Source organism: Podarcis raffonei, chromosome 13 (assembly GCF_027172205.1).
Source record: "Podarcis raffonei isolate rPodRaf1 chromosome 13, rPodRaf1.pri, whole genome shotgun sequence".
NCBI classification, from domain to species: domain Eukaryota; kingdom Metazoa; phylum Chordata; class Lepidosauria; order Squamata; family Lacertidae; genus Podarcis; species Podarcis raffonei.
In genome coordinates this window covers 54,850,963-54,878,006 of record NC_070614.1, presented here as the reverse complement: position 1 = coordinate 54,878,006, position 27,044 = coordinate 54,850,963, and the positions used below count along the sequence as shown (strand labels likewise).

At 48.1% G+C, this 27,044-nt stretch overlaps 1 protein-coding gene across 4 annotated transcripts; it reads left to right on the top strand.

Moving 5' to 3' along the window:
• Window positions 1–600: 600 nt before the first annotated feature.
• On the top strand, window positions 601–26,964 carry CHRNE (cholinergic receptor nicotinic epsilon subunit). 4 transcript variants are annotated; one of them, XM_053363131.1, is made up of 12 exons: window positions 601–1,148; window positions 11,476–11,615; window positions 16,185–16,229; window positions 16,527–16,636; window positions 17,628–17,783; window positions 19,153–19,256; window positions 19,445–19,645; window positions 20,858–20,972; window positions 21,427–21,541; window positions 22,608–22,821; window positions 25,633–25,763; window positions 26,672–26,964. In XM_053363131.1, the coding sequence occupies exons 2-12, from the start codon at window positions 11,589–11,591 to the stop codon at window positions 26,828–26,830; spliced, it is 1,377 nt and encodes a 458-aa protein (XP_053219106.1). In that variant the 5' UTR covers window positions 601–1,148; window positions 11,476–11,588; the 3' UTR covers window positions 26,831–26,964. The 4 variants fall into 4 exon arrangements, with proteins under 4 accessions (XP_053219106.1, XP_053219107.1, XP_053219105.1 ...); XM_053363132.1 differs by lacking the exon at window positions 601–1,148 and adding an exon at window positions 10,388–10,498; XM_053363129.1 differs by lacking the exon at window positions 601–1,148 and adding an exon at window positions 10,535–10,759.
• Window positions 26,965–27,044: the final 80 nt, after the last annotated feature.

Below are 27,044 nucleotides of genomic sequence, written 5' to 3'. Positions count from 1 at the left end.
ATAGAAGGGGAAGAAATGGAGGCAGTGGGAGATTTTACTTTCTTGGGCTCCATGATCACTGCAGATGGTGACAGCAGCCACAAAATTAAAAGACGCCTGCTTCTTGGGAGAAGGGCAATGACAGGCCTAGACAGCATCTTAAAAAGCAGAGACACCACCTTGCCAACAAAGGTCCGTATAGTTAAAGCCATGGTTTTCCCAGTAGTGATGTATGGAAGTGAGAGCTGGACCATAAAGAAGGCTGATGGCCGAAGAATGGATGCTTTTGAATTCTGGTGCTGGAGGAGACTCTTGAGAGTCCCATGGACTGCAAGAAGATCAAACGCATCCATTCTGAAGGAAATCAGCCCTGAGTGCTCACTGGAAGGACAGATCGTGAAGCTGAGGCTCCAAGACTTTGGCCACCTCATGAGAAGAGAAGACTCCCTGGAAAAGACCCTGATGCTGGGAAAGATGGAGGGCACAAGGAGAAGGGGACGACAGAGGATGAGGTGGGGGGACAGTGTTCTCGAAGAGACCAGCATGAGTTTGACCAAACTGCGGGAGGCAGTGGAAGACAGGAGGGCCTGGTGTGCTCTGGTCCAGGGGGTCACGAACTAAACGACTCAACAACAACAAAAGTAAGAGATGAACGAGGCAGCGGCAGCCCCGCTCCGGACTCGCTCATGATTCCCAGTTACCGGGTTCCGAATTATTCCGCTGCAAACAAGAAAAGACACGAGTTTCTGCTAAGAATCCAGATACGGGAGAAATAGGATTTATCCGAGAAGGTGTTTCATTTCCCTAACGAGGCATGGTAACCCTATGGGATGTTATCATCACTGATGCAGCCCAAGACACCATTTCCTCTTGCCCAGAGGGGACACCCAGGAGAGTGTGGCTCCAGCCAGGAGGACTTCCTGACACACCTGGTCTGGAGGCTCCTCCCCCTGGGCGTGTCCAGGTAGAGGGGCGTGGCCCCGGCAGATCCTGCAAAACGCATCCTCCTCTTTTTTGCTCTCTTGCCAGCAGCGCATGGCTCATCCTCACAGAGTCTGGAAGTCACAAGGGAGAACGTCTTAGGCTTAGCTCAGACTTCTTTTCTCTGCAGATTTAACTGGAACCACAAGACAAATCCTGCCTTTCAGATTTACTGCTGTGAGCAGAATGTAAGTAAACTTTACTCTTGCTTTTGAACAAGACTGTTGTGTTGTTATTATTATTTTGAGGAGGGAATTAAAACGGGAAATTTGCCAGCAACAAGCCAGACTGCATTGCTCAACTTAAATGATTCCAAGGAATCCATCAACTTGCTTCCAGCAAAAGTGCAAGGAAATGTGCTGTGCTCCTTGCTCACTCTCAGTTGGTGAGGAGGGATAATATTTAATCCATATATCCTCTCCTGCTTTCCTCAACATTCCCACAAAGGGTTATGGGGCCCAGAGTTGAGTATTTTTGAGTATTTTTGAGTGGATGGCACTGGATTGAGATCCTGAGCTGAAAAGTATTTTTGTCTACTTCCTGGTAAGCACATGGTCTATTGTTCCATTGTGTGAGGGGATTAAGCACCCTTGCGCCTTCCCTGGAGTTCACAGTAGTAGCTGAGGCAGTGAAGAGTTGCTTTGAGTTTTGAGGTTTTGATTTTGAATGTTGACAATGTTAACGGAGAAATCTGAGGGCTCCCTTGGACAAAAAACAAGGGCCCCAGCCAGGAATCCCAGAGCAAAACAGCAGCCAGTAGGCTTGGTCTTGATTGAAGACTGTCGTGACAGGATTCCCACCAGCCACCAGGTGGAACAAGATGGAAGCCCCGAACAAAAGAGACCCCAAACTTTTATTAGCTGCTAATGCCCATGTTACACCCCCCAAAACTACATCACGTTTACATCACGAAAGGGGAGGTCTGGTGGCAGTAATCTGAGCATCCTGGACCCTGCCCCATGGTTCTCCTTGCCCTCCACCAAACACCCATCAAGTGTAAGAAAAGAGATATTTACATTTCCCTGTTTCCCAGCCAAGTTAACCCTTTTGTCTTCATCTGGGTTTGTTCTTTCTGGAATGGCTACCTGTCTGGCACTCAGGTATCAGGAGGCCAGGGATTATCCCTCAGGCAGAGGGGCTGCTGAGGAGCTGAGCTCACAGGTCTAGGTGAATTTCTGAAGTTTTCCCAGTGAGCCAGTACAAAGATCCATTGATCAGTGAATTCTTACATTTGGTATCGTGCAGCAAAGGCCCTTTGAATAGGCAGGAAGAAGCTGTGATGAAGTGTTTTGTGGGGACAAGTCACAAAAGTGATTGTCCTGATTTTGGTAGTGGGCTGCATGTGCAGGATATCCGCTGGAGGGGCAACCCCCCCAACCTATACATAAATTCCTGCAACAATTTTCTCAAATTTTGAATATTTTTCAGATTTTGAGATGGCGAGTGCAGCTTTCTCCGGTTACGGATACCGAGCAATGCCTAAGTTAAATGAACACAATTTTGTTATTTGGAAAAAGCGTTTGATGGTGATCCTTGAAGCGGAAGGGAATTTAGATGCAATTGAAATGCCTATGGCCACTGGCACGAGTGAAGAAGATTTGGCTAGAATTAAGTTGTGGAAATCGCAAAACAGCAAAGCCAAGGTAACCATATTAGATGGACTTGAAGACGAACATTTGTCGCTAATTGACAGTAGAGACAATGCTGCACAAATTTTAAATGATTTGGAGCGGATGTATGGAGGCAGCGTGAAGAGTGAATTGGAGCTTTCGTCTGGAAACATCAGTAAGTGTGCTCAATGGAGAAGATTAATACGTGATCTTTTAAAGCTTAGAATGAATTCTAAAGGAGAGTTTTCAAAACATGTGAATGAATTTACGGCTATACTGCAGAAAATCCAACTCACTGGGCGTCCATTTGATGAAGACGAAAAGGTTGCGTGCTTCCTAGCAACACTAGGACCCAAATTTGATACATTTGCTTACTTAAGGGAGGATAAAGGCCAATCGACTTTTAAAGATGTGATTGCCTACTGGAGGCAGGAGTGCCAAGGGAGAGAGGAATCTCCAGTCCGAAACCTAAGGAGCAGTGACTCCGATTATGTCTCTAGACATCACGCAAAGGCCAAAGGCACACCTAAGAAAGTTGTGTGTTTTAATTGCCACAAAGGAGGCCACATTGCAAAGAACTGCAGAACTCCAAAAACACCAAAACCCCTTCCTTTTAAGCAAGAAAAGGAAAAGAAGGGGAATTATCAGCGTCCTTGCTTTTGCCAGAAAAGTGCTTAACTGCTAATAATCGCGAAAACAAATCAAGTTAGCGGGGCAACGTCCCATTTTTCATATAACAAGGACTTCTTTGAAGATTATAATAATATTGATAAATCACAAGGTGGTGGTATTGAAGTTGCAGGTGGCAACATTCGTTCCCTATGTTCCAGAACTGAATTGTAATATGCTCAGTGTGTCTACTTTGGGCAGAAAAGGTTTTCTTTCTTTTTTTAAAAAAAATTAAATTAGTTTTTACACATATTTTCCAGTATAACATCCTTTTAAATGTCATTTTGAAATTTTTGGCTATTGCAGCCTAAGACTTCCTTCAACCTCGACTGCTGGTTTTCTAAACTATGCATTTTGTTGCTATAATTATTGCTATAAACTCAAATTTCCAATACATCTATTCTTAATTCTTTTCACAATAATTAATAAATGACTCCTTACAAAACTTCTTCTAACCCTACAAGCGATTGGTTACAATTGTCAATTGGTTACAATTGCTTTCCAAATATATCAAAAACTTCTTCCATTCCTTTAGGAAATTCTGGTCCTGCTTGTTCCGAATTTTCCCTGTTAGCCTCGCTATCTCAGCATAGTTCATCAGTTTCTCTTTCCACTCTTCTTTAGTTGAAATTTCTTCTTGTTTCCATCTTTGGGCTAATAGTATCCTTGCTGCAGTTATCGCATATGAAAACAATTTTTTATTATTCTTGTGAATTTCTGTACCCACAATAGAAGGACAGAAAAGTTTTTCAAGTAGTATTTGGAAACTGAGAATGCAAAGTAACTAAGAATGGTGAGGTCCAAGCCAAGCGAATAAATGGTATATATGAGGTTAATCTTTCAGTACTTCAGTCTGCAAAAGTGGTGCGCTCAAACCAAAAGGATGAGGCGGACCTTCGAACTCTGGCACAGAAGACTTGGACACAGAGACACCAACAGCATACTGGACCTCCAAAAGAATGAGCTTGCGAGGGGACTGCAGGTAACACAGAACAACTCTGCACCAACAAAATGTGTAAGTTGTGTCACTGAGAAAGCTGTGAAACTTTTATTTCCTCCTTGCACCAAACAGAAAAGCACCAGAGTGCTAGAACTATAGTCCGCAGTGACTTGTGTGAGCCAATGAATGTTCCATCACTGGGGAAGAACAGATATCTTCTAATTTTTCTCTATGACTTTTCAATGAACTGCGTAGCATATTTCCTCAAAGAAAAGAGTGAAATGCAGGAAATGTTGGAGAACTACCTTGCCATGGTGGAGAACGAATTCCATAGAGCACCGGCTATGCTAATGCCTGATAATGGGGGTGAGTATTGCTCACGTGACATGCAATCTCTCCTGGAAGAGGAAGGAATTGAACATGTAGCCACTGTTCCTTACACCCCACAACAAAGCTCAATAGCTGAAAGAAAGTTCAGATCCGTCATGGAGGTGCATGTTCAAGGATGCATGTTCAAAACATGTGGGGAGATGCAGCAGGAACTGCGATCTCTCTCCAAAACAGACTGCCAACAAAGGGAGCCGAACGTACACCTTTTGAACTTTGCCGTGGGAAAATTCCCAGCCTGTCACACATTTGGAAGTCTAGCATGTTCCCAGGAAACATAGACACTAGCTTGACTCCAGAGCGCAAGCAGGTATTCTTGTGGGATACGCCTCTGGAGGAAAAGAATACAGAATAATGGACTTACAAACAGGCGAAGTAAGTGGATGACATGCAGCTTATTTTGATGAACACAACAAAGCTGACACAAGAAACAGTGTTGTGGATTTTTCTGAGGAATCAGAAGAAGTCCAAGATCTTGTGTACTTTCCCTCCCTAACCTTGCAATGTCCAGATCTGCCTTTGTACACAAAGTTGAATAATGGATAAATTTCTTATGTTCTTGCTTTCGTTGATGATTTGATTATTGCCACAGTAAATGACAGAGACCGTGCGCAGGTTGTAAAACACTTAAGGAAGGATGTTGAGGTCAAGGAACTGGGAAAGATCCAGTTCTACCTTGGAATTTGAGTGGAAAGATGATACGGAAGGGGGGGCATGTCTTCTTCACCTTCTTCTTCGCTACAATATATCCATTTATTTCCAATTGTCAATGTCAAAAGGGACTAAAATCTATAAAATTCATAGAAAATCAACGTGCCAATTTGCTCAATTTCTCTAGGACTCCATGACACCTCCCCTGTCCTCCATAATCCCTCAAGCAAGGTGTCAAGACCCTAATCCTGTCAAATCACTCTGCCAAGCCTTTCCTCCGGGCAATGCCAGGTGGCAGACTATGCATACATGGACCATTGTCTTCCCATCACCGGCACTCAGGAAGCGCTTATCTGCGCATATCTCCAGCTCTGCATATTCCCCCCTCCCTCCTCCGTATGTTAATCCGGTGTAACCCAACCTCTCCTTAATGTATTCATGATGTAATCTGTGTAACCCAACCTCTTAATGTATTCATGATGTAACTGGGATGTTTTTTGCACTGTATTCTGGGACATGGAGGGAAGTTTCAAAAGTTCATGTCACCCCTTTCTGGCTGTTCAATCTCGCCTTGAACCTGTTGCACAATAAACTTGGATCTTCTGCCGTTTGCTCCTGTCTCCGGCTGAGCTTAATTTCCTCCGCAGGGACCTGCAGACTTAGTCCGACGAGCTGGGTGGCAGAGCAGCCTCGCACCCAGATTTTACCGTAACAAAAGAGAATAAGGCGGTTCATTTCTTCTTAGCCAAAAGCAGACAATTTCTGAACTGATCCAGAGCAGGCAGGCAGAAGAACCACACCCGGTTCCCACAGCCATGACTTCTGACTTTTTAAAGAATCGAGATGACTCAAAGCTGTTGCCGCACAACAATGAGTAGAGGTCAGCGATCGGAAAGCTTTTGTATCTTGTTACTACGACATGTAGACGTGACTTAGCCAATGCAGTGGGAATTCTGAGTAGAAAGGTAAATGTTCCCACTGAATATGACTGGGTGGGTGTGAAAAGATTGGTTCGCTATCTACGGGGTATAATAAACTGTAAATTAAGACTGCCAGCTGTTAGTAATCCTGAAATGATTGGTTTTACTGATGCAGATTGGGCTGGATGCACGACTGATTATAATTCCACAGGTGGATATGTGTTTAGGTTTGGAAATGGTCCCATTTTACTATACAGAATTGTATAGTGTTCTCTTCCACAGAGTCTGAATACATTGCGGCCACCGAAGTGTGCAGAGAGTTGGCCTGGCTACATCAATTAACCAAGAACTTTGGGTTGGTGAGAAAGGAACCTGTCTGCCTGATGGGGGAAAACCAAAGTTGCCTAAAGCTGTCCCAGAGCGAGAAATTCCACGCCAGGTGTTTGCAAGGCTGTCCAAGATGGACTTGTGGAGCTGTCTTACTGCCATGCCAGAGAGATGAATGCAGACATCCTGACGAACCACCTACCAAAGGAGAGTTTGCAGAACCTTCATGTCAAGCTGGGACTCTGGGTGGCTGAATAAAAATTGTCTATATAAGTGAAAGTTGTATTGTATGTGGGGTGTATCATCACTGATTTCCTCTAGCCCAGAGGGGACACCCAGGATAGTTTGGCTCCAGCCAGGAAGACTTCCTGACGCACCTGGTCTGGAGGCTCCTCCCCCTGGGCGTGTCCAGGTAGAGGGGCGTGGCCCCGGCAGATCCTGCAAAACACGTCCACCTCACTTTTGCTCTCTTGCGAACAGCACACGGCTCATCCTCACAGAGTCTGGAAGTCACGAGGGAGAACGTCTTAGGCTTGGCTCAGACTTCTTTTCTCTGCAGATTTAACTGGAACCACAAGACAAAGCTTGCCTTTCAGATTTACTGCTGTGAACTGAATGCAAGTAAATTTTACTCTTGCTTTTGAACAAGACTGTTGTGTTGTTATTATTTTGAGGAGGGAATTAAACGGGGAAATTTGCCAGCAACAAGCCAGATGGACAAGCCAGACTGCATTGCTCAACTTACCGTAAATGATTCTAACAAATCCATCAACTTGCTTCCAGCAAAAGTGCAAGGAAATGTGCTCTGCTCCTCGCTCACTCAATGAGTGAGGAGGGATAATATTTAATCCATATATCCTCTCCTGCTTTCCTCAACATTCCCACATTTCTACCCCTTTGGCTGATTTTTTATTAGGATTTCTCATGCTATCTTAAAAATCATCATCATCCTCATTTATTATTTATACCCCGCCCATCTGGCTGGGTTTCCCCAGCCACTCTGGGCGGATTCCGACAAAATATTAAAAATACATAAAAACATCAGTCATTAATAACTTCCCTGAACAGGGCTGCGTTCAGATGTCTTCTAAAAGTCAGGTAGTTGTTGAATGAATGAATTTATTAATACGGTCACAGACCAGCATCAACACACACAATATCACAGATCATAAAAAATATCAGAAATACAAAGGACAATATGAATATAACAAGGATTTAAATATAAAAATTAAAATTAATTATTAGTGTGCCCTCTGTAGTTAACATTTAGGGGTTTGGTCACTATGTGATACCACTTGCTTCCTGCGATTGATTGCAGACGCACAGAATTTAGCTACACTTAATGTAGTATTGGGATTCTTGTCCTCTAGCAGTAATTTTAAACTATGGTGATCCGATTCTTTCCTGGACTTTTGCAAAACAGGTGTAATAAAAATCAAACGTATATCCTCATAAAAACGACAATGTAATAGTACATGTGAAACAGTTTCAACTTCCAACGAGCCACAAGGGCAGACCCGTGCTGTGTATGGTTTACCCTCAAATCTGCCCTGAAGTAAGGCAGAAGGGAGAACGTTGAATCTGGCGAGGGTAAAAGACCATCTGTATTTGGGTACCTGAAGACCTGACAGAGACATGCCTCTAAGAGAGTAAGGTTTTTAAAGCTGCAGATCTGAGATCCATATAACAATTGTGATAGTATTTTGGCAGCAAAGACCTGGGAGGCTGCCGGTATGTGTTGGCCCCCTTTCCCATAGAAGAATCTTATTAACGCTTTGGTAGATCTTTCTGCATTCGCAATAGTATTATTAATCTGAAAGCGCCAGGAGCCCCTTTCCTGGAAGGTTACACCCAGGTTACAGATAGTTGTTTATTTCCTTGACATCTGGTGGGAGGGCGTTCCACAGGGCAGGTGCCGCCACCGAGAAGGCCCTCTGCCTGGTTCCCTGTAACTTGGCTTTTTGCAGGGAGGGAACTGCCAGAAGGCCCTTGGAGCTGGGATGGTTTAAAAGGCTGAGGGGAAATGGCTAGTAGTGTTTATGTGGGGGTAGCCTTGAAGGTGGTCTCTCTGTGTTCCCGGGGCTTGGCTAGATGAGCCTTGCAGGTCCCTTCCAACGCTACAATTCCCTGATTCTATGGGGCCTCTGAAGAGATGGGCCTCAGCCCCAGAAGCAGCTGCAACTCAGACCCAGCCACCACTGCCCTTTATATCCGGGGCTAAGAATGGGCGATTTATTATTAGATCCAGGAAGAGGCTTCACATTTTATCTGTGAGGACCAGACGGATCTGTGTGCAAGGAGGAGACCGGGGGGGGGGAGGGGTCCCTTGGAAGGCAGCCCGGACTCCTGGGTCCTCTGAGAGGGGAGGGGAATCGAGTGGAGGGGGGAAGCAAGGCTTCTTGGGTTGTCTGGGGGTTAAAAGTTGCCTCGCACTTTTGGCCCAATGAGCTCAGGATTGGCTACTCTGACCGGCAGCCTCTCTCCAGGGTTTCAGGGATGGGTTGGAGGCACCAGGGTTCGAACCCACAACCTTCTGCATGCCAAGCAGGTGCCACAGAGCTACGGCCTTCTCCAAATTGGGGGGGTATAGGGTTAGTCAGGACCCCTGGGATCATAGGGAAAAGAACTCAGCAATGGAATAAATGGGAGAGCTGGGGGCCAGGACAAGAGTGCCTCTGAGAATATGCAGAGTGTGCTTCCCTGACCACCTGGGATTATGGGACAGGGCTGCCAGCTGGATTTCATAGAATCCTAGAGCTGCGAAGTTGCAAGGGACTCCCGGGGGTCATCCAGACCAACCCCTGACAGTGCAGGAACCACAGGCTTCCCTAAGCCTGAGCAGGTGTTGCAGGAATTTATGTATAGGTTGGGGGGGGTTTCCCCTCCAGCAGATATCATGCACCTGCAGCCCACTACCTAAATCAGCACCATCGCTTTTGTGACTTTTGTGACTTGTCCCCACAAAACACTTGGTCACAGTTTCTTCCTATCTATTCAAAGGGCCTTTGCTGCACGATACCAAATGTAAGAATTCACTGATAGATGTATCTCTGTACTGGCTCACTGGGAAACTTCAGAAATTCATCTAGACATGTGAGCTCAGCTCCTCAGCAGCCCCTCTGCCTGAGGGATAATTCCTGGCCTCCTGATACCTGAGTGCCAGACAGGTAGCCATTCCAGAATAACAAACCCAGATGAAGACAAAAGGGTGGGACGAACTTGGCTGGGAAAGAGGGAAATGTAAATATCTCTTTTGTTCCACTTGATGGGTGTTTGGTGGAGGGCAAGGGGAACCATGGGGCAGGGTCCAGGATGCTCAGATTACGGCCACCAGACCTCCCCTTCCATGATGTAACCGTGATGTATGAGTGATGTAGTTTGGGGTGGTGTATCATGGGGATTAAAGGTAAAGGGACCCCTGACTGTTAGGTCCAATCGTGGCTGACTCTGGGGTTGCGGCCCTCATCTCGCTTTATTGGCTGAGGGAGCCGGTGTACAGCATCCGGGTCATGTGGCCAGCGGGACTAAGCCGCTTCTGGTGAATCAGAGCATCGCATGGAAACGCCATTTACCTTCCCGCCGGAGTGGTACCTATTTATCTACTTGCACTTTGACGTGCTTTTGACCTGCTAGGTGGGCAGGAGCAGGGACCGAACAACAGGAGCTCACCCCCAGTCGCGGGGATTTGAACCGCTGACCTTCTGATAGGAGCTAATAAAAGTTTGGGTTCTCTTTTGTTTGGGGCTTCCATCTTGTTCCACCTGGTGGCAGGTGGGAGTCCTGTCTGACAGTCTTCAATCAAGGCCAAGCCTACTGGCTGCTGTTTTGCTCTGGTCTTCCTGGCTGGGGTCCTTGTTGTTTGTCCAAGGGAGCCCTCAGAGTTCTCAGATAACACAGGTCCGGTGGGATGAGGCTGAATTAGGAAACTTTCAGCAGGGGCGAAGGACTGGGGTGCTTCTAACCTCCCCGCACAACTCCATCGGGGCGGATCTACAAAGCAGCCGGCTCCTTTGACTCTTCTGGAGAAATTGGAGGTATCTGGAGGGCAGAGAGCTCAGCTTTCTTGATCCCCCTTCTTCCCCTGCCCCAGAGATCTGTCCGGCAGCAGCCATATAATCCACCGACAGGTGCAGGAAGTGAGCGCAACTCTGAAAGCGAACACCCTTCCTTGGGAGCCCAAAGCGACCTCGAAATAACCTCAGGAAAAAGTCTGTGCTCTGGAGCCGGCATTGAGGCGAGAGAAGCCATGGGGCGAAGAGTCTGGCTGGGGGCTCTCCTCTGCTGGGGGTCCTTCTGTAAGAAAGGGATGGGGGTTTCATGGTGGGGGGGGGGAGAAGAGGGTCAGGCATAAAGGGGGAGCGGAGGTTTTGCAGGGAAGGGGCAGTTTTGTATCTATTTGAAGCAAGGTGGGGGGAATAGCAGGATTGTCCCATCGGAAGGGACCTCTGAAGGTCATCCATCCCAACCCCCTGCAAAGCAGGGAGGCCAAATGGTTTTAGGGTTAAGTTCTTGCTCTCCTGGCTCAACTGGCTCATATTCTGTTTTCCCTGTTTAGGGAAGCTTTTAATGTTTGATGCATTACGGTATTTTAATATTTTGTTGGAAGCCGCCCAGAGTGGCTTTATACCCCAGATGTGCAGGATATAAATATTATTATTATTATTATTATTATTATTATGCCTCCACACAATTCCAAATGCAAGAGCCCTCTTCAAATATTGGAAGGGCTGCCGCATGGAAGAGGGAGCAAGTTTGTTTTTCTCCTGCTCTGGAGGGCAGGACTCGAACCTGTGGCTTCGAGCTACAAGATTCTTACTAAACACCAGGAAGAACTTTCTGCGAGATGGAAGGTGGCGGACTCTCCTTCCTTGGAGGTTTTTAAGCAGAGGTTGGGCGGCCATCTGCCATGTATGGTCTAGCTGAGATTCCTGCGTTTCAGGGGGTTGGGCTAGATGACCCCTTGGGAGCCCCTTCCCCCTTTACAATTCTACGATCCTGTTCAATCCTCCAGGGCTGCTGGAGGCCAACGAGGACCTCCGCCTCTACAAACACCTTTTCGACAACTACGACAAAGGGGCCCGGCCGGTGCGCAACGAGGGGGACGTGGTGGAGGTCAGCATCAAGATGACCTTAACCAACCTCATCTCCCTGGTAAGCTGGCCTGCGTGTTCCCCTCCCCAGACCCCCCCCCCGAGCCCCCCATCCTGCTTTTAGGGGCTGCCATCCAGAGTCACTCGGATCACTTTCTTCCCCCTCCCTGAATTTGTCCTGTCCTCTTTTAAAGCCATCCAGTTTGATGGTCTGTAGTGATCAGGTGGGATTACTCTGAGGAATTATAAAATATGCATCAAGCCATTGTGTCCGCGATGAAAGCATGGCGTTGACTGGGTTTGATTCATTGACAATAATTCCTGATCAAATCCCACAAGCCTCTCCATTTCTGCCATTTGCTTTCTCTACGCCTGACAGGCACGTATAAGCATTCTAAAAGACAGGCCAGTTGCTGTTTATGACCTTTGGGGATTCCTAAAAGCATTCCTCCTTGTTTCCTATTTTATTTACTCTGGACTACTTGTTGTTGTTGTTGTTTAGTCATTTAGTCGTGTGCAACTCTTCGTGACTCCCTGGACCAGAGCACGCCAGGCCCTCCTGTCTTCCACTGCCTCCCGCAGTTTGGTCAGACTCATGCTGGTAGCTTCGAGAACACTGTCCCACCATCTCGTCCTCTGTCGCCCCCTTCTCCTTGTGCCCTCCATCTTTCCCAACATCAGGGTCTTTTCCAGGGAGTCTTCTCTTCTCCTGAGGTGGCCAAAGTCTTGGAGCCTCAGCTTCAGGATCCGTCATTCCAGTGAGCACTCAGGGCTGATTTCCTTCTGAATGGAGAGGTTTGATCTTCTTGCAGTCCATGGGACTCTCAAGAGTCTCCTCCAGCATCAGAGTTCAAAAGCATCCATTCTTCGGCGATCAGCCTTCTTTGTGGTCCAGCTCTCACTTCCATACATCACTACTGGGAAAACCAGAGCTTTAACTATACGGACCTTTGTTGGCAAGGTGATGTCTCTTCTTTTTAAGATGCTGTCAAGGTTTGCCATTGCCTTTCTCCCAAGGAGCAGGCATCTTTTAATTTCGTGACTGCTGTCACCATCTGCAGTGATCATGGAGCCCAAGAAAGTAAAATCTCTCACTGCCTCCATTTCTTCCCCTTCTATTTGCCAGGAGGTGATGGGACCAGTGGCCATGATCTTCGTTTTTTTGATGTTGAGCTTCAGACCATATTTTGCGCTCTCCTCTTTCACCCTCATTAAAAGGTTCTTTAATTCCTCCTCACTTTCCGCCATCAAGGTTCTGTCATCTGCATATCTGAGGTTGTTGATATTTCTTCCGGCAATCTTAATTCCAGCTTGGGATTCATCCAGCCCAGCCTTTCGCATGATGTATTCTGCATATAAATTAAATAAGCAGGGAGACAAAATACAGCCTTGTCGTACTCCTTTCCCAAATTTGAACCAATCAGTTGTTCCATATCCAGTTCTAACTGTAGCTTCTTGTCCCACATAGAGATTTCTCAGGAGACAGATGAGGTGATCAGGCACTCCCATTTCTTTAAGAACTTGCCATAGTTTGCTGTGGTCAACACAGTCAAAGGCTTTTGCATAGTCAATGAAGCAGAAGTAGATGTCTTTCTGGAACTCTCTAGCTTTCTCCATAATCCAGCGCATGTTTGCAATTTGGTCTCTGGTTCCTCTGCCCCTTCAAAATCCAGCTTGCACTTCTGGGAGTTCTCGGTCCACATACTGCTTGAGCCTGCCTTGTAGAATTTTAAGCATAACCTTGCTAGCGTGTGAAATGAGTGCAATTGTGTGGTAGTTGGAGCATTCTTTGGCACTGCCCTTCTTTGGGATTGGGATGTAGACTGATCTTCTCCAATCTTCTGGCCACTGCTGAGTTTTCCAAATTTGCTGGCATATTGAGTGTAGCACCTTAACAGCATCATCTTTTAAAATTTTAAATAGTTCAGCTGGAATACCATCACTTCCACTGGCCTTGTTATTAGCAGTGCTTTCTAAGGCCCATTAGAACTGGACTACTATGCAAGCTCAAATAGCTCTTTGTAGTTTTAATCTTTAACTTTGTCCCACGTGGGGTTTTTGAAATATGATTGGTTCTTACAAACACTGTGTAAAAAGTTCTTTTGTGAATAAAACGACCTGGGCCGAGGGGTGGAGAGGGGATTATTATTGGCACCTCCTCCCAGAGTCTTGCTGGTCAAGCCTCATGTGTATTCTATTAATCAGAGTCCAACCCTTCCTTTGCTTTGGGAACGCCACAGTGGTCATCCCTGCCCCCTGTGGCAGGGAGTTCCACTGGTGAACGGGGGGCAAACCTGATACTCAGGTTTCTGCCAGAAGGCCCCTCTCCCAGTTTGTGACATAGTTATGACAAATGTATGATGTTTTACTAAGGTTGTCATGGGTAAAATGGGGAACTTATATATATATAAAGGGAGTCATCTTTTGTTCGGGGATTATTTCTGCTTCTTCCATGTGGTAGTTTGAAGTCTTGTTGCAACAATAAAGATCAGGCCTATTGGCTGCTGTTTTGCTCCTATAATTTTGGCTGGAGTCTTTGTTTGACAATCCAGGTGAGCAGAGGCGTTTTCCTTTAACGATTCTGCGCTACGTGAAGAAATGTTTTGTTCCAACAACCAGCTTTCTGGGATGCCCACGGCTTCTCGCGTTATGAGAGAGGCAGGGAAACTCTTTCTCTATCTGTTTTCTGCAGACCAGGCATCATTTTCTATCAGGTCGCTTCCGGAGACTTTTTAGACGATTTGACATTCCTTGATTACACAAACAGGAGAACCATCATTTTCAAGGCAACCTGGCGTGTCTAGAACTAGACTGACAGTCAGAGATAACTCTGATCTCTGAGATCCAAGAGGACTGGAATAAATTTATATGATATCTGAAAGATTATTGGAAGCAATTAACATCCCTGCTAGCAGGGTTGTCTGATGACTTGCAATGAGAATTTTTCTACCTTCCTATATTTATTTAAATTTTGAGCATTTTGTAATGGGTGCAATTAGAACTGGAAAACATATAAAATGCAATGATATAAAGGTTAATTTTGAAAACCACGAGGCGGGAGGGAAGGAAGTTGATAGGCTCTAAAGAGCCAGGGTGGCAAAGTGGATAATGATGATGTGAATGTCTAATATTAAATGGAAAATAAATTTTACACACACACTTGGGCTCTGAGATTCGAACCCCTGTGCAAACACACGCCTTCTGCATTTTACAGTTTTTCACCATGCAATTTCCGTCTGTCGTTACGACCGTTCCCTCTGTTTTCTATGCATTACAAAATGAAATCTAAAACCTTTACCAATTTTTTAAAAAATAGACCAACCCCCTGCAGGGCAGGAATTGCAGCTAAGGCCCCTGTAACAAACGTAAATCTGCCCTTATTCCATTATGGGGGACACAAGAGCCCTTAGAGAGTCCTTTGTAGGTTCTCCATCAATCAGAGAAAAGAACAGAGGCCAAGCAGAGAATATTGAGAAGCAAAGCAGCTAGTAAGCCTGATCTTTATTGAACTCTTGCAACAGGGTGCCCCCTTCACACGCAGGAGAAGGAGGAGGACCCTGAACAAAGGTGTGCCCCCCCTTATATAGACATTTTAAATTGCCCGCCCTGGAGTCCAAGACCACCCCCAGAAACATCATACCTACATCACAGAAAGGGGTGGTCTACAACAGAAATCTGAGTGCGTTGTTTACCTCCTGTCTGGCAGGTTACCTGTTAATGCTCACTTGATTGGATACCCTGGGGAGCCTGGCCAGTCTTTTGTAATGCTTGGACTACTGCCATGCGCTCTCTGTGGGGCTACCTTTGAAGGTGACCCAGAAACTACAACTAATCCAGAACACGGCAGCCAGCCTGGTGACTGGGAGCGGCCGCGGAGACCACATAACACCAGTCTTGAAAGACCTACATTGGCTCCCAGTACGTTTCCGAACACAATTCAAAGTGTTGGTGCTGACTTTTAAAGCCCTAAATGGCCTTGGTCCAGTATATCTGAAGGAGCGTCTCCACCCCCATCGTTCTACCCGGACACTGAGGTCCAGTGCCGAGGGCCTTCTGGCGGTTCCCTCATTGCAAGAAACCAAGTTACAGGGAACCAGGCACAGGGCCTTCTCGGTAGTGGCACCCGCCCTGTGGAACGCCCTCCCATCAGATGTCAAAGAGAACAATAACTACCAGACTTTTAGAAGACATCTGAAGCCAGCCCTGTTTAGGGAAGCTTTTGGTGTTTGATGTTTTGCAGTATTTTAATATTTTTTTGGAAGCCGCCCAGAGTGGCTGGGTAAGCCCAGCCAGATGGGTGGGGTATAAATAATAAATTATTATTATTAATGATAAATACTTAGTTCCTGAGCCAGGTCACAGGCTCACCCTATTCATACACAGACATACCCTTAAGACAGGATTTGTGAAGGAAAAGACAATGGGGAGGCTTTTCCAGTTTGACCTTGCAGAGAAAACATTTGCTCAGTTTGGGAGTCCAAACGGTATCAGGGCTGTTTTCCTGTGCTGCTCCAGACATGTGGTCCACACATCTATGTATGCGCTTGGTTGGTACATTAATGAACATTTATATTACATTATATATAACCTTAAATGTTTTATTTCACCCCACACCCTTTTCTCTCTGCAGAACGAGAAGGAGGAGACCCTGACCACGAACGTCTGGATTACACATGTAAGTCCCAGGCTGCTTCTCCCCCTAGACAGCAGGAGCATTTGGGGCTTCTGGTCCCCAGAGAACCCGTGGGGTGGGGAGCAGATTCCGGCTTGACATCAGGAAGAACTTTCTGGCAGTAAAAGCCGCTGGGATGGAAGGTGGCAGCACCTCCCTCCTTGGAGGTTTTTAAGCAGAGGTTGGAGGGCCGCCTGCCACGGATGCCTCAGCTGAGATTCCTGCATTGCAGGGGGTTGGGATGGATGACCTTTGGGGACCCTCTTTTGACCCTCCAGCCCTGTGCTTCTATCATCTCAGCAATGGTTCGATTACCGGCTGGAATACAAGAGCGAGGACTATGGCGGCATCTCGGCGCTTCAGGTCCCCGCGGACAAGGTCTGGCTTCCAGACATCGTGCTGGAAAACAAGTGAGTCTTTTTTTAAAAAATGTATTTATATTAAAGATTTTCTTAGTTTACAAAAGTATGTGCAATGTCTCTCTCCCCCCCCCCCCCCGGTAACATTTTTTACAGATCAGTTTCATTTGTGGAGACATTCAGAAGAAGAAGGGGAAAGGCGTGGGGGTCAGGTGGCGATGTTTCTATTATACTTAATATACGTGGGGTTTTGTTTCAGCGTCGCTTGTGCAGGTTCTGTGCTATTCACTTGTGTTCCTTCGAAAAACTAACCAATAAACTGAAACTGGTAAAAAGTAAAGGGACCCCTGACCATTAGGTCCAGTCGTGGCCGACTCTGGGGTTGTGGCGCTCATCTCGCTTTACTGGCCGAGGGAGCCGGCGTACAGCTTCCGGGTCATGTGGCCAGCATGACTGAGCCGCTTCTGGCGAAACCAGAGCAGTGCATGGAAGCGCCGTTTACCTTCCCGCCGGAGCGGTACCTATTTATCTACTTGCACTTTGACGTGCTTTCAAACTGCTAGGTTAGCAGGAGCAGGGACCGAGCAACGGGTGCTTACCCCGTTGCGGGGATTTGAACTGCCGACCTTCTGATCAGCAAGCCCTAGGCTCTGTGGTTTAACCCACAGCGCCACCCGCATCCCAAACTGAAACTGACACAGGGACAAATAGAAGAAGATGCCTTCACCCCGTTATATGGCTCCCCTTTATCACACACACAGCCCAACAAGACAACGACAAAAATCCACCAACGGCATGCAGATCAATATGGCTAACCTGATCCAAAACACACACACACCCCCACTCACACATGAAAACAAAGACCACCACAGCCAGTCACAAACAAGTGAGTCTTTGGGGGGGGGCTGAATTCTCAGGGTGTGTGTGTGTGTGTGCGTGTGCCGGAGACCATTGGCTACTTGCTTGGAAAAGGAGATCTGGCCCTTCCTCGCCTTCCGAACCCCTGCTGCCCCCTTCCTTCTCTCTCTCTGCCCCCCTCCAGCATCGACGGGAATTTCCAGGTGGCTTATTTCTGCAACGTCCTGATCTACCCTGGGGGGTCCATCTTCTGGCTGCCCCCAGCCATCTTCCGCAGCACCTGTGCCATCGAAGTCACCTTCTTCCCCTTCGACTGGCAGAACTGCTCCCTCGTCTTCCGGTGAGAGCCTGGGGTGGGGAGCCCATGGTGAGGGGTTCGAAACACACGCTTGGACCCGCGCCCAGGAAACGCTGCCAAGGACTCCAGGTCAGGGGCTGGAGAAGGGGCAGCTGGGACCTGCATCACCCGAAAATGGATTTAGCTGCGATTCCTGCATTGTACGGGGTTGGGCTGGATGACCTTTGAGAGTCCCTGTGGCATGTGAAATACAGAGCAGTCAAATACAACACATTCCTAGAGTGGACATAAAAAGGGGGTGTCTGGACCAGCCAGTCGGAACTTCCTGTGTCCTCCTGGGCTGGGACAAACTTCCTCTACATGTGACCAGAGGTGGGCGTGTGACCTCACCTGTGCAGGTAACGAAAAACCCAGGGGAAACAGCCATCTCTCTATATATGTAACAAATACTATGGGCAATATCGACAGATGCAAAATATATAGATTATGAAATAATATACGGTTGAAAATGTTGACTATTAGGACCCGGGGAGGGGATGGGGAAGTCCTGAGATTCAGAGATATCTCTCCATAGGGATATAGTCAATTCTGTATCCAGGGCAGCTGTCTACCAGCTCCACCTGGTACGCAGGATGAGACCCTCCCTGCCTGTGGACTGCCTCGTCAGAATGGTGCATGCTCTGGTTATCTCCCGCTTGGACTACTGCAATGCGCTCCACGTGGGGCTACCTTGGAAGGTGACCCAGAAACTGCAATTAATTCAGAATGCGGCAGCTAGACGGGGGACTGGGAGACCACATAACACTGGTCTTGAAAGACCTACACTGGCTCCCAGTACATTTCCAAGCACAATTCAAAGCGCTGGTGTTGACCTTGAAAGCCCTAAACGGACTCAGTTCAGTGTACCTGAAGGAGCGTCTCCACCCCCAACGTTCTGCCAGGACTCTGAGGTCCAGCGCCGAGGGCCTTCTGGCGGTTCCCTCCCTGCGAGAAGCGAAGCTACAGGGAACCAGGCAGAGGGGCTTTTCGGTGGTGGCACCCAGTCTGGGGAACACCCTCCCATCAGATGTCAGAGAGAAAAACAACTACCTGACATTCAGAAGACATCTGAAGGCAGCCCTGTTCAGGGAGGTTTTTAATGTTTGAGGCATTACTGTATTTTCGGTCTTTGTGGAAGCCGCCCAGAGTGGCTGGGGAAACCCAGCCAGATGGGCAGGGTACAAATAGTAAATTATTATTATTATTATCATCATCATTATTATTATTATTATTATACAAACTTATATTTACACACTTATACAAACTTATATTTGTAAAATCAAATAAAAACTATCTCCAAATAATAATAAGAATACAGTAAGCTCATGCAAGACGCCACGAAAGCACAGCTTCGCCCTTGATCTCTTGTCAGGTCCCAATCGTACAACGCCAGGGAAGTGGTGCTTACATTTGGGGGCGACGACCAGACCGGGGAGCCCGTGGAGGAGATTGTGATTGACCCAGAGGCTTTCACAGGTAGGGGACCGGCGTCAGCCTTGGAAGGGGGTGCTGGGGGCAACCCTGGAGGGGGGCAGCAAGTCCAGAACTGAAGTCCCCCCACCCTGCTTTCCGTCCTGGAGAGACGCTGGAGGCCTCGCTTGCCCCCCACCCGACCCTCTGCCTCTCTCAGCCCCACTGCCATGCCCCCTTCTGTCTCCCCCCAGAGAATGGGGAGTGGGCCATTCAGCACCGGCCGGCCCGCAAGGCCCTGGCCCCCGTCTCCGGGGTGGAGGCCCCCGGCTTCTCGGAGATGCGCTACTACCTCATCATCCAGCGCAAGCCCCTCTTCTACATCATCAACATCATCATCCCCTGCGTCCTCATCTCCTCGCTGGTGGTCCTGGTCTACTTCCTGCCTGCCGAATGTGAGTCTCTTCCGGGGAGGGAAGAGGGGCAGGAGAGAGTTGGAAGGGACCCCCAAAGGCCATCTAGTCCAGCCCCACGAAATACAGGAGTCGCAGCTGAAAGAATGCCTTCTCCAATATCTGCTTAAGGTAGCAGTCGAATTGCTCCTGTCCTCAGAACGTTCTTCCAAATGTTTAGTTGGAATCTCTTTCCCGGCAACTTGAAGCCGTGGGTTCGAGTCCTACCCTCCAGAGCAGCAGAAAACGAGCTTGCTCCATCCTTAATAATACAGTGGTACCTCAGGTTACAGGCGCTTCAGGTTACAGACTCCACTAACCCAGAAATAGTACCTCGTTAAGAACTTTGCTTCAGGATGAGAACAGAAATCGTGCTCTGGCGGTGTGTCAGCAGCAGGAGGCCCCATTAGCTAAAGTGGTGCTTCAGGTTAAGAACATTTTCAGGTTAAGAACGGACCTCCAGAACGAATTAAGTACATAACCTGAGGTACGACTGTAACAATAACAATAACAATAACAATAACAATAACAATAATAATTTATTTATATCCCGCCCTTCCCAGCCGAAGCTGGGCTCAGAGCGGCTAACAACAGTAAAAATAACACAATTTACATAAAATCACAAGCAATTAATTTAAATACATTCTAAAATCAATTCCTTCTAAAATCAATTCAAAATCAAATTAATGGCAACCATTGGGCTGTGCCTTGGCCAAAGGCCTGGTGGAACAGCTCCGTCTTGCAGGCCCTGCGGAAAGATGTCAAGTCCTGCAGGGCCCTAGTCTCTTGTGACAGAGCGTTCCACCAGATCGGGGCCACGGCCGAAAAGGCCCTGGCTCTGGTCGAGGCCAGTCTGACCTCCCTGTGGCCTGGGACCTCAATGGAGCAGACCTTGAGATATTTGAAGATGGCTGTCATCTCTCCTCTCAGTCTCCTCTTCTCCAGGCTAAACATGGCCAGGTCCTTCAACCATTCCTCATCAGGCACCTTGATCATCTCAGTCACACCTCCCAGCTGGTCAATATCCCCCTTAAATTGTGGTGCCCAAAATTGGACGCAGGACTCCCAACAGGGTCTGCCCAAGGCAGAACAGAGCAGGGCTATTCCTTCTCTTGATCGGAACACAAGACTTCTGCTGACGCAGCCTAGAATCGCATTCGCCTTTTTTGCTGCTTCCTCACACTGCTTGCTGACCCTTGCCTTCTTCCCGGGCAGCTGGAGGCCAGAAAATCACCGTCAGCATCTCTGTCCTGCTGGCCCAGACTGTCTTCTTGTTCCTCATCGCCCAGAAGGTTCCGGAGACCTCGCTCAGCGTCCCCCTGATCGGAAAGTGAGCCGTCCCCCCTGGCCAGCAGAGCCCAGGACTCCTGGGTTCTCGGGAGAGTGTTTGCCCATATGTGGGGAGCAGGGTGGGAATTTGTGTCATGGAGAGGCGGCAACTAGACCTAGTGGGGTGGATTATGGAGGGGAGGGGGCTCAGGATGGCCTGGAAGCCCCACAACACAGACCCACAATCTGGGAAGGGCCAGAGCTTCGCTTTGCAAGCAGAAAGCCCCCGATTCCTCCATGAGGACTAAGATCTTGCATTGCTTTTAGGGGAAGGGTTCAACGAGAGAGCCCCCCTGCCTTGCATGCAGAAGGCACGAGGTTCGAACCCCACACCACACCTCCAGCTGGAAGGAGAAAGACCCTTTGCCTAAAACCTTGGGCGGTTGCTGTTGCTGCCGGCCCGTGTCGACAACACTGATCTTAAATCAAGTTTCCTGTGTCCTTCTGTTGGGCAGGTACCTGCTGTTTGTGATGGTGGTGGCCACCCTGATTGTCACAAACTGCGTCATCGTCCTCAACGTCTCCCTGCGCAGCCCCAGCACCCACACCATGTCGCAGCGGCTGAAGCACGTGAGGATGGGGGGGGCTGGGGGGTGCAGCTTCTGCCATTTGCCCAAGGAGGCTGGTGAAGCCAGCCCCACTCAAATCAGGGACAATCCTGCACAAACCCAGCCCATGCAAGGGCGTTTATAAAGTTTTTTTTGGGGGGGGTCCTGCCAAAAAGTCCCCAATTGGGAAGGGCTCGGGATTTCTCAACTGGAACCCCTGCAGGCTCTGGTCCCCAACTTTCGTCTCTGGGGTTGGGGACTCCGGAGTCGTTCCCAGACCGGCTGTTGTAATTTGAACCCAGGACATCCTGCTTAGAGGGAACATGAAAACTATTTGGCTTTTCAAAAAGCAGCGTGCTTCTTCGACAAACTGAGCTCAGTGTCGTCCAGCCACGAAAACGATAGCTGGTTTGAGTTCCTCGCAGCCCAAAACATAATTTGAAGAATAATGATAATAATTTATTATTTCTACGCCGCCCATCTGGCTGGGTCTCCCCAGCCACTCTGGGCAGCTTCCAACTAAGTATTAAAATACAGTGGTCTGTTAAACATTAAAAGTTTCCCTAAACAGGGCTGAAGGGACACGGGTGGCACTGTGGGTTAAACCACAGAGCCTAGGACTTGCCGATCAGAAGGTCGCCGGTTCGAATCCCCGCGACAGGGTGAGCTCCCGTTGCTCGGTCCCTGCTCCTTTGAAAGCACGTCAAAGTGCAAGTAGATAAATAGGTACCACTCCGGCGGGAAGGAAAACGGTGTTTCCGTGCGCTGCTCTGGTTTGCCAGAAGCGGCTTAGTCCTGCTGGCCACATGACCCGGAAGCTGTACGCCGGCTCCCTCGGCCAGTAAAGCGAGATGAGCGCCACAACCCCAGTGTCGGCCACGACTGGACCTAATGGTCAGGGGTCCCTTTACCTTTAAACAGGGCTGCCTTCACCTCGCGGGGAAAAAATGGCAAGAAATAAGCCCCCCCCACACCCCCAAAAATTTACAGGATAGTTGAAGTTGAGTTTGGAACCGACAGGTCCAAACAGGTCCTAAGAGAAGGTGCTTTGCGAACGGCCCCCCGTCTCCTGTCTCACCACAACTCAGGTCTTCTTGGAGCTCCTTCCACGCTACCTGGGCTCCAGCTTGGAGCCGGCGGAAGAAGACCCCTGGGACGCCCCCCGCCCTCGACGGCGCAGCTCCTTCGGGGTGATCCTGAAGGCGGAGGAGTATATCTTGAAGAAGCCTCGAAGCGAGATCCTCTTTGAGCGCCAGGGAAAGCGCCACGGGCTCCAGAGGGTGCCAGGATACAGCACGGCTTGTGAGTCCCCCCGGGGAGGGATCTGGGGGTCGCGGGTGGGCAGGAAGGGGGCAAAGGGCTGCTGGTGGAGACACTCCAGCTCTCCTAGAATCGCACAAGGGGACCTCAAGGGTCATCTACTCCAACCCGCCTCAGAGATGTCTGCTAAAGCATCCCCGACAGGTCCCCGTCCCCCCCGCAGATTATGTTTTAAAGCCTGTAAGGAAGGAGAGTCCCGGGAAATCCGTTTCTCTGTCGAATGGCTCTTACTGTCAAAAAGTTAGTTTAGTTGGAATCACTAGAAGCCCTGGGTTCGAATCCTTCCCTCTGGAGCAGCAGGCTTGCTCCCTCTTCATTTATTTATTTTCCCCAATAATTTTTTATTATTTACTTTAAACAATCATTCTTACAGTACATTAATCAACATACAGGTGAAACTTGGAAAATTAGAATATCGTGGAAAAGTTCATTTATTTCAGTAATTCAACTTAAAAGGTGAAGCTAATATATGAGATAGACTCGTGACATGCAAAGCGAGATACGTCAAGCCTTTATTTGTTATAATTGTGATGATTATGGCGTACAGCTGATGAAAACCCCAAATTAACAATCTCAGAAAATTAGAATATTAAAGGAAATCAGCAAACCAAGGTCTGCAAATAGAGCAATATTGGACCTCTGAGAAGTAGAAGCATGCATATGTACTCAGTACTTGGTTTGGGCCCCTTTTGCATCAATTACTGCCTCAGTGCAGCATAGCATGGGTGCTATCAGCCTGTGGCACTGCTGAGGTATTATGGGAGACCAGGAAGCTTCAATAGCAACCTTCAGCTCTTCTGCATTGCTCGGTCTCATGTCTCTCATCTTTCTCTTGGCAATGCCCCATAGATTCTCTATGGGGTTCAGGTCAGGCGAGTTTGTTGGCCAATCAAGCACAGTAATCCCTTGGGCATTGAACCAGGTTTTGGTACTTTTGGCAGTGTGGGCAGGTGCCAAAGTCCTGCTAGAAAATGAAGTCAGCATCCCCATAAAGCTCGTCTGCCGAAGGAAGCATGAAGTGCTCCAAAATCTGGTAGACGGCTGTGTTGGCCCTGGACTTAATGAAGCACAGTGGACCAACACCAGCTGACGACATGGCTCCCCAAATCAGCACAGACTGAGGAAACTTCACACTGGACTTCAAGCATCTGGCATTGTGTGCCTCCCCGTTCTTCCTCCAGACTTTGGGTCCTTGGTTTCCAAATGAGATGCAAAAGCTGCTCTCCTCAGAAAAGAGATTTGGGGAGCCATGTCATTTTCTGAGATTGTTAATAAGTGAACTTTTCCACGATATTCTAATTTTCTGAGTTTCACCTGTATAAACCTTTTTCCTCTGCCGAGCTTGCAACTTCCCTCCTTCCTTCAGCTGGTGTCCCTTTATCAAACCCAGTCGCGTATTTTAACTTTTTACATCTTATCTACATCATAGGGATTACGTCAGTCCTGCTAGTGTCTTTAAATTTTTACAGTTATCCTTTAAGTATACAATAAATTTACTCCGATTGTCCTGGAATTTCTGATCCCGAATCCTGCCGGTCAGTTTGGCTAACTCCACACAATCCATCATTTCCGCCTTCCACTCCACAATAGTAGGCATTTCTTGTGATTTCCAGTTTTGGGCCAACAAAGTCCTCGCAGCAGCTGTGGTGTCCAAAAATAGTCTTTGGTCTGATTTCTTAATCTCCTTTCTCATCAAGCCAAGCCAAAAAGCTTCTGGGCTTCCTCCCTCTTCAATGGAACGGCCATTCAGATATTTGAAGATGGCTCCCATATCTTCTCTCAGTCTCCCCTTCTCCAGGCTAAACATCCCTCGAACGGATCCAGGCCCTCCTCTGCCCATCTTCCAGCTTGTCTATTTTTTTCTTTTTAAATTTATTTCTTTGGTTTCCCAAATTAAAACTTTACAGAGATGTATCCAACACGAATCATAAAAACCTAGGAATCTCCTGGACTTCCACCCTCCCCTTTGCGGGTCCTATTATTATTAATTTTTGTATAATTTATTAAAGATTTAAACAAAACATATTATCCAAAAATAATGTCATCCTTAATTCACCCCCCCATTTTCCTCCCTCTCAAACAACCGCCCCCCCGACTTCCTTCAGTTCCAATCTTTGGTTTCTCTGTGTATACTGTTCTCTGCATGTTACAAAAACGTATAAATCCTTAAATTGCTTAACTGATTATTGTCGATAAAAAGTTTGTGTTTATTCAAAACCTGCCAAGGAGTCCAATTCACTTTGTTGCATCTTCAAATACTTTGTAATAGGTTCCCATTCATCTTTAAAGTCAGTTACCCTTGTCAATTTTGCCAGCTCTGCATAGTCCATCAATTTTTCTTGCCATGATTCTTTAGTTGGAATTTCTTCAGTCTTCCATCCTTGTGCAATAGGACTCTTGCGGCCATTGTCGCAGACATGAAGATGTTTTTTCAGTTTTTCTGGCAGGTCTTTCCCTACGATCCCAAACAGAAATGCTTCCGGTTTTTTAACAAGTGGAACATTTTCTTCAATTCATTATATATCATTTCCCCATTTTTTAAAAATTGCATTACAATCCCACCACATATGATAAAATGTCCTATTAGTAATCCTTTCCTCCCGCATCTTTGATGGTAACCCAAATTCCATTGTGTCCAGAATTCAGCCTTGTAGTTTAAGGTTGTCAACCTGGTGTGCAACATCTTTCTTCGGTGAAGGAGTTGTTGTGAGATGTGCATGAGTGTGCAAATTTGTGCGTCGCCAAGTTTGGCAAGCTCTTAAGGTTTTATTCCTCTCCCCCCCCCCCCCACAGACGGCCTGGACGTGGGGGGGACCAGCACCCTTTACAAGAACCTGGCAAGTCTAGCCCCCGAAATCAAGGGATGTGTGGACGCCTGCAACTTCATTGCCGAGAGCACCAGGGAACAGAGCGCGGACAGTGCGGTGAGCCCCCGTCTTTCCTCCAAACCCCCCACCCCGCGGACGTTCTTGGGAGAGGACCTGGGAGAGACCAGGGTTCGAATTCTGCCACTTGCTTGGCTAGGGAGGCTGTTACGCGTGACCTTGGCCCAGTCGCTGCCTCCTGAACTCACCTTCCTCACAGGGTTCTTGTGAGCACAGTGGGGGGGTTGGGGTAACCCTATGCAAAGTGCTTTTTTTCCTTCTAAAAAATATGTTTGGGATTGGGGGGGCAACTCCCATCTCTTGCAGGGTTGCAATTAGTGCCAGCGCCTTCCGTCAAGAGTTTGGGTGTAACCTTCGACGCCTCCCTTTCCATGGAGGCACAGGTTGCAGCCGCAGCAAAGGTGGCATTTTCCCATCTCCACCGTATTAAGCAGTTGGTCCCTTACCTTTCCTGCCCTGACCTGCCCACAGTGATCCACCACTGTACTGTAAAGGTAAAGGGACCCCTGACCATTAGGTCCAGTCGTGGCCGACTCTGGAGTTGCGGCGCTCATCTCGCCTTACTGGCTGAGGAAGCCGGCGTACAGCTTCTGGGTCATGTGGCCAGCAGGACTAAGCCGCTTCTGGAGAACCAGAAAACACCGTTTACCTTCCCGCCAGAGCAGTACCTCTTTATCTACTTGCACTTTGACGTGCTTTTGAACTGCTAGGTTGGCAGGAGCAGGGACCGAGCCACGGGAGCTCACCCCGTCGTGGGAATTCGAACCGCTGATCTTCCTATCGGCAGGCCCTAGGCTCTGTGGTTTAACCCACAGCACCACCCGCGTCCCTATTAGGGGATTGGAGGCACCCCAAAATCTCTCTCCTGCCCGCCCCCCCACCTTCGGGGCCTGCCCCCCTCCACAGGGAGAGCTCTGACCCCCACACTTGCTGCTCTCTCCCTGCAGGAGATGGAGAACTGGGTGCTGATCGGGAAAGTGATTGACAAGATGTGCTTCTGGGCAGCCATGGCCCTCTTCGCCATCGGAACCCTCGCCATCTTCGCCATGGGGCAACTCAACGCCGCGCCAAGCAACCCCTTCCCGGGAGAGGAGCTCCAGAAGTAGGAGCACTGCGCATGAATCAGCCCCGGGGTGTGTGTGGCACAGGGAGCTCCTCTCTGTGGCTCCAGGGGACCTCTGGGGTCTCCCAGCTGCTTGACCTGAATTTTGTGTCCTGCACCCCAACAAGCAGGTCTGAACAGGGGTTTTTTCTGAGGTTCTCGGAAGGTCCGCCCTCACCAAACCCAGATGGAGACATAATGAGCTGTCTCTGCAAAGT

Bases quoted from the DNA above. Each gene is read 5' to 3' on its own strand.
- CHRNE (XM_053363129.1), top strand. From the start codon at position 10,711: ATGGGGCGAAGAGTCTGGCTGGGGGCTCTCCTCTGCTGGGGGTCCTTC. The intron at 20,973-21,426 runs GTGAGCCGTCCC...TCTGTTGGGCAG, and splicing joins AGCGTCCCCCTGATCGGAAA to GTACCTGCTGTTTGTGATGG. The intron at 21,542-22,607 runs GTGAGGATGGGG...ACCACAACTCAG, and splicing joins TGTCGCAGCGGCTGAAGCAC to GTCTTCTTGGAGCTCCTTCC.